Source organism: Trifolium pratense, linkage group LG2, assembly GCF_020283565.1.
Source record: "Trifolium pratense cultivar HEN17-A07 linkage group LG2, ARS_RC_1.1, whole genome shotgun sequence".
NCBI classification, from domain to species: domain Eukaryota; kingdom Viridiplantae; phylum Streptophyta; class Magnoliopsida; order Fabales; family Fabaceae; genus Trifolium; species Trifolium pratense.
Genome location: NC_060060.1, coordinates 17,064,169 through 17,071,557, shown reverse-complemented (window position 1 = coordinate 17,071,557; position 7,389 = coordinate 17,064,169). Strand labels below are relative to the sequence as shown.

The window sequence follows — 7,389 nt, the reverse complement described above, 5'->3', positions numbered from 1 at the left end:
ATTGTTGAACAAACTAAGTTCCACTCTACACCATCAACCTAATTTGCTTATATCAAAATCTCACAAATTTGATGTTGAATATTTTAAAATAACAAATAATATAAAGTTTTATATATACTCCTTTTGTTCTCTATTATAAGAACAAATTTTAGTTTTTCTTTTCAATTGTTAGATTTTTTGTATTTCCGTCCGTTATTCAATAAATTTAAAAATTGAATTTTTCTTATAGTAAGAATTAGAAATTTATAAAAAAAAAAGTTTTTTTTTTCTTTTCTTTTTTTGAAATGTACTGAAAGGAAAGAAGCAAGGAAAGAATCATTCATTTTCCAATAAAAAATGTCAGTTAGCAGAAATAAAATAAGACCTGTTTCTCTGCATAGCTGACAGACAACTATGAAGTCATGCACATAAATATTTTAACCAAGTTTTGATTTTTCCATATTTATTTTCCCATTAATATTAGTAAAAATTAACAAAACCTTTCTTTCTCTTTCAATTTTCACTCTCTCTTGCCACCACTACACTCCACATCTCACTATACTACACTTTCTCACTTCCATAACTAGCTTTGTACCTTCTCAAACATTAACACCTCACTCTCTCTCTAACTCTCTCTCTCTCTCTCTAAAAAACTCTGCAAATTTCAAGTGGGGTTAAAAAAAAAATCATATTTTTATCATCACAGTAACCTGCAACTAAACTAGCTTTCATTACAAACCAACAAAAAAAGTTTCAAGCTTGAACACTACCCACAAATTATTACCTCATAAACTTCAAATGGGTATGTTTGAAATGAACTCAAAATCATTCTAATCAACAAATGAGTTTGATTTTGTGTTGTTTGGTGAATGGGTTGCATGGTGTCATCTTTAGCTTCCAAATTTGCTTTTTTTCCACCTTCACCGCCGACGTATCAGCTGAAAAAGTGTGACGACGGTAAACTCACGGTGGTTTCTACGGCGTCTCCGATTCCTCATCCTGATGATAACTCATTGGATGTTCTTCTTGTTGACACAAAACATGGAAACAAGATTGTTGCTTTTTATCTTAAGAATCCTTATGCAAGATTAACTTTGCTTTATTCTCATGGCAATGCTGCTGATTTGGGTCAACTTTATGATCTCTTTGTTCAACTTAAGGTTAATCTCAGAGTTAATCTCATGGGGTTAGTGGTTTTTTTTCTTCTTCTGTTTCTGCTAATTAATCATTAAAAAGACATGAATTTGTTTTAGTTTGTTCATGTAACATGTTCATGTTCATGTTCTGTTTTTTTTTGGTTGTGTTTTTGTTTTGTGTGTTTGATGTTTTTGTCTTTTTTGTCTGTTCACATTTTTTTTTTCTTCACTATATTCAAAGTCCTCACGTTAACCACTGACCCTTGTTTTGTATTATATTGGTGTTTTGAACTCTTTCTCTTTCTAATTAGGTGATAAAAATATAATTTATTGGGTCATAGTGGGTTTTGTTTAGTTTAGATCTGAAATTATTAAGTTTATCTATGCTTTGGTTTATATTTTAATCACTTATCTTCATGTGTATGTGTATGCTTTAGATCTGGTTCTGAATGTGAATGTGAATGTGAATGTGTATGTGTACTAGTATTGAGTATTTGTGCAAATTAATTGTCTAAAGAATGCACAAGGAGAAAATCGTCAAAAGAACATAAATTAATCACTCCGTCGGTAATATTTCATAAGCAAAATTCAACTTTCTAGGTTCACTGTATAATTAATGTATCTGATTTATCGAGAAATAGGTTCATTGTATAATTAATGTATCTGGTTTATCGAGGAAAAATGATTTTTAACCATAAATCACAGTATCACATTAGAAATACATAAATGTTTTGTGTCAAATGTTAATGTCAATGTCTTTCTTTTAGTGTTTCTTTTCATGGTTGTAAGTAGAAAGTGGATGAAGTTGAGGCTTTTGGCACTAGAGGGTGTCTTCCTCAAACAAACAAACAAAAAATGAAAAGTTAAAGTGAAAAGGAAAAGGAAAAAAGTAGCTTATATTTATGAATTCTGAGACATTCATAAAGATTTCCCCTTTGTTAAGATTCTATTAGGCTAACTTTTCCTTCTTTGTAGTTTGTAGCAATTTTTTGTGAACTTTCTTTGTCCTTGGTTTCACTTTCTTAATTTCTTTCTAATCAGTTAAAGTTTTCTAGTTTTTACCCCTACTTGGATGTGGACATAGCATAGAGTTTCTTGGCTGTTCTTTGAAAGCTCTTAATTTTCTTTTCCCCTACCACCAACATTATTTCTCTTTAATACCCTTTTAAAGAAACAATATTAAAGAAAAGGTTAAATGCATGTTTGGTACCACTTTTGTTTTTGGTGTATACACTCTTGTTCCCATGGGAAGGGTCCTGGTTATCTGGAGTTCAATAAGTAAAGTCTGACCAAATTTTTTTCCTCCTAGGAATCAAAATTGGGTTCTACTGAACGATTCATCTTAGGGAGACGTAGCAAGATTCATTCTAGAGTTATAGAATTGATTTTTACATGTTTAGATGTTCTCGAGTAGAATTGTTTTTGCCTTCAAGAATTTATTCTAACTTGAAGCCATAATTTGGAGCTTTAGTTTCTACAAAACCTCAAATTTATTGTTCAACCCATTTTTACATGAATGTATCCAAATGTAAATGTAAATCATGTTAAATTCAATTAAAATCAAGTTTTATCACTGCATAATCAAAGACACTCTAAGCATCTCCTTACCTTGCATCGACATTATCACTCTATTCTGTATCGACATACCTGGCCATTATTATTAATTTTAACTTCCTTATCAAGCATGCCTATAAATTTATAGCGCAAATTTGAGTCACATTTGCTTTAAAATTTTCATCGGAAGATGTCACCGGTTATTAGGTCATGAGCTTTTACTTAAAAAGTAATTATGTATATCGGTCCTTGACCCATACATGGTTGGATTAATATAAGTAATCTTTAAAGAATTAAATTTTTTGTTACTTCAATCATTTGAGGTGCCAACATTTCTATATTAAAGCTGAAAAGTTGATATGTTTCTGCAACATTTTGTTTGCAGATATGATTACTCTGGATATGGGGCCTCTACTGGCAAGGTAGGCTATTCTTTCGCAAATACAACATTCGTTAGTTGGTTGCAATGCAATGATAGAACACACACGCACACAGACAGTCACCAACACATACACCAGTGGCAATTTTTGTAATGCCACATGTCTGGTTAGAAATACAGTTTTTTCTTTAATCATTAATACTAATACTTTCAAATTATACAGCCTAGTGAATCCAGCACATATGCTGACATAGAGGCAATATATGAATGCCTTGAAACCGAATATGGAGTTGGTCAAGAGGACGTGATCTTATATGGTCAATCAGTTGGAAGTGGACCAACATTGCATTTGGCATCTAAATTACCGAGGCTGAGAGGCGTGGTTCTACACAGTGGCATTCTTTCTGGTCTCCGAGTTCTTTGTCATGTGAAGTTCTCTTTTTGCTTTGACATTTATAAGGTAATAGACGAATCATAATCAAACTATTTAATGAAATTAAACTTCACCTCTTCATAGAAGTTTAGTGACATGTGGAAATCTTATTTTTTTTAAAATGAATATAATATACTGTTACGTCATCTCGTATGATCTAATTGTTTTTTCTTCTTTTCCAAACCATGCAGAACATTAACAAAATAAAGAAGGTCAAGTGTCCTGTACTTGTAATACATGTAAGTAAATGATAAAATGTAATCATACTGTTTTTCCTCATCATATTTGTTTCTTTCAACATTGCAATTATTGTGCGTAATGATTTTCTCGTTTTGGAATTTCTCTATACACTGTCGGTATAATTTTGTTTTGCAATGACAATCAATCATATCCGCCAGATCATTTAAAACGTTTGACTTTTATCATAACTAAGTTACACAAATGGTTGATTGTGATATGCTGATAGTGTAAAATTTTGACAGTGTATGAAAATTTAACTTGTGAGAACAAATTATTATGATGGACTTGCTAAATTATTTCAGGGAACAGAAGACGATGTTGTCAATTGGTTACATGGTAACAGACTATGGAAAATGGCAAGGGAGTCATACGAACCCTTATGGATCAAAGGAGGCGGTCATTGCAACCTCGAGCTTTACCCTGATTACATACGCCATCTATGCAAATTCATCCAAGAAATGGAGAACATGACAACCGGAAAACGCCTCAAAAAGATCCGACAAAGTCTAAATTCAAAATCAAACACTTGTTCCGCATGTACATGCCGTGGAATTACGTCTTGTTGTAGCTGCAAATGCAAGTTACCTAAATGCTCTAACTGCTGCAGCTGCATAAATTTCTCCTTGTCAATCAATTGTCCAGATTGCTGCTGGAAACCTAACTGCTTCAAGTGTTGTTGCTTACCGAAGTTAACAAATTGTTTCGGATCAACTTGCTGCACAAAATGCTCAAGGCCTAGTTGCTGTTGTGTTCCAAAATGTTCATTGCCTTGTTGCTACCCTACATGTTCAAGACCAAGTTGTTGCATAAGTTGTTTCTGTTGGCAATGTTTTATGGGAAAACACAGTGGAAGAAATGGAAAACAAAGAGGATAATGGTTATAAGTTATAACAATGCAATGTATAAGAGAATATATATTGTGAAGTTGGTGTACAAAGAGGAGGAATTATTGTAGAGGATTGATATATGTGATGAAATTTAGTATCCTCTATATCTTTTTGGGTTATTTAGAGTTTATGAAGTTCTAATGTAATTTTTTTTACTCATAATTCATAAACATTGGTGTTTTAATTAATTAAGTATTAAAGTAGTTGAATTGTTTGTAGTACTATATATATATCTTGCATAGTTGCATTCTGTAGCTTCTTAAATATTGTCATTCTCTTTTCTTCATGTCTGTATTTTAGACAGGGAACGTTGACAATAAGCTAAGTCTTTTCAATCCTGTCATACCTTGCATTGCATATTACCCAGGCCAACAGTAACAACTGAACAGGGCAGTGTAATCTGTACAAAAGAACCTTTGTAATGGATCGAGATCAGATTTGGATCTTCTCCAATTTTTCTCTCGTTTTCTTATTCTAATAGTTGATAAATGAGAGAAATGTTATTTTCTCTCTCTCTTCTTAAGTGTGTTTTTATTCTTTGTAATTTACCAACCCTTAGATTAAGAAAATGAGAGAAAACATGAGGGTGAAAATTGAAGAGGATCCAAATCCATCGAGATCCTCTTCCGTGAAATTTCACTGGATTCATTCCGGTGTGAATCTGAATCTTACATATTTTTTTTAGTTGTCTTTGACTACGGATGATAATCAATAATCACATTAAACGACCGAGATCTCATTGTAGAGAAAATATGATTTCATAGAATTTCAATCTATTGTGGACAGATATGTTTAAATTTCATTGTAGAGGAAAAAAAATGGTATTTAAGTCGTTCGAAAAATATGTGCATGTAGAATCTTACATATTTTTTTGAGTTGTCTTTGACTACGGATGATAATCAATAATCACATTAAACGGCTGAGATCTTATTGCAGAGAAAATATCACTTCATAGAATTTCGATCTATTTTGGACGGATATGTTTAAATTTCATTGTAGAGGGAAAAAAAATGGTATTTAAGTCGTTCGAAAAATATGTGCATGTAGTAGAGTTATGTGTATCTCTAAATTGCTTTCTGTTGCATTTGTTCTGCCCTAAGATAATAATGTTGCACAAAATGTGAAATTGATTTATCCTAATGAGAAGCCTCTCACAACCAGCTCATGTCTAAAAATTTGGGGTTGGTATATTTTGTAGTTAAATTTTTATCATAAGTATCTGGTTGTTGGCTTTGTGTTGTATGCTTATTAGGAGCCAAACATAAATACATGGTCTTGCTTTGATATAACAAGGATTATTCTAGGATTTGAACTCGATTTCTTATGTAAGATTGTCCTTAATATGTACTATTATTCCATTTTCTCATAAATAGTACATGTTAATGGCTTTTAGAATTACTATCAATAAATCCGGGCTCAACTGACAAAAAAACGCCGAAATTGTTAGGTTGAATGTTATAATCGGGTTCGAACTCCAATTCCCTTACTTATATGTGTGGGTTTATGATAGTTTTATCATTTTATCTTTTTACAAAAAAATTATATTATATACTTATTTCTAAATTGCTAGGCCCCACTTCTTTTTTGTGCGATGTCTAACTTCTCTTTTATTTTTGGGTCATACTAACAAGTCTATCCTTAGGAAATTTGTTAAGAAGTAAAAAAAAAAAGAATGATAAATTTTTTATTTCTTTGTGATTCTAGTGACTGTTGGATATGCCTTGAAATCTCAGTTACAAGAAGTCGGAAAAATCTTTGTTGAATCTTTTTTGCATCTTTGATGTTTTGAAGATTTTTTGGGAAAAAAATATATTTTTTTTGGAAGACACTCTGACTTGGATTTGTTTTATTTTAAAACAGATTTGTTACTAATTTTTTGGCATATATTTTTCTATAAATAGGGAGTGCTTTATTCATAGAAAAAATTGAGAGAGAGAGAGAAAGGGAGCAACAATGTAGGGTTTTCAATTAGGATTTGCCGCCGACACAAGGCTAGGGTTTTAGAGAGAAACAAGAGGGGTTGTCTCTTGGTATAACTCTAGGGTTGGGCAAAGGGGATTGATTACACCTTGGGAAACACTTATCAAATTGAGTCTCTTGGCCACGGGAAGAGATTCGGGTTTTGGGTAGAATTAAGATTAATTCTTGTAACCCAATTGGGAATTTCTTTGTAGCGTTACTCTTTGATATAGTGGAACGGAGGAGCTGCTCTCTCCCCCAGACTAGGTCATTATTGGACTGAACTGGGTAAACAAATTATCGTGTTCTTTCTTCTCTTTTATCTTGTTTATCGGTTGTTATTATTATTGCTTATTCCGCTTAATTATTGGTTGCCGTTCTATTGCTCCACACATCAAGTTATTCATTGGTGTGATTTTAAGACGAATTCACAACAATTGGCGCCCACCGTGGGGCGATCGGAACAATTTTAAGTGAGCACCATGGTTTCTAAGTGGGATATCGAGGGACTTTCCGAAAGCAATTTGGAATTGTGGAAAGTGAAGATGGAAGCAATTTTAATATTCGGGATGATGGGTAAAACATGGAGTGTTGTTACCTGGTGCCTCGAAGATAAAACGTTAATGGACATGGTGAAGATGGTCGGCCTGGAGAGGCGGTGATAATAATACTCGACATCGGCCTGGAGAGGCGGTGGTAATAATACTCGGGTTACTTCTGAAACAACAACTTTATTATGTGGAGGTGCTAGTGGAAGTTGAGATTCAGTGGAGTGTTGAGTCATGGACGTTGGATGCTCCTTTCACATGTGGTCAAAGAATG

At 32.9% G+C, this 7,389-nt stretch overlaps 1 protein-coding gene across 1 annotated transcript; it reads left to right on the top strand.

The window, feature by feature from the left end:
• On the top strand, nucleotides 1-4,832 carry LOC123910094 (alpha/beta hydrolase domain-containing protein 17B). Its single transcript, XM_045961141.1, has 5 exons — nucleotides 1-1,165; nucleotides 3,055-3,091; nucleotides 3,272-3,508; nucleotides 3,673-3,720; nucleotides 4,024-4,832. Exons 1-5 carry the CDS (start codon nucleotides 849-851, stop codon nucleotides 4,594-4,596), a joined length of 1,212 nt encoding a protein of 403 aa, XP_045817097.1. The 5' UTR covers nucleotides 1-848; the 3' UTR covers nucleotides 4,597-4,832.
• Nucleotides 4,833-7,389: the final 2,557 nt, after the last annotated feature.

What these genes read in the sequence shown, in the direction of transcription:
- LOC123910094 (XM_045961141.1), top strand. Translation starts at nt 849, where the DNA reads ATGGGTTGCATGGTGTCATCTTTAGCTTCCAAATTTGCTTTTTTTCCA. An exon ending in CTCAGAGTTAATCTCATGGG is followed by an intron (nt 1,166 to 3,054) that starts GTTAGTGGTTTT and finishes TTTTGTTTGCAG; the next exon opens with ATATGATTACTCTGGATATG. An exon ending in ATGGGGCCTCTACTGGCAAG is followed by an intron (nt 3,092 to 3,271) that starts GTAGGCTATTCT and finishes CAAATTATACAG; the next exon opens with CCTAGTGAATCCAGCACATA.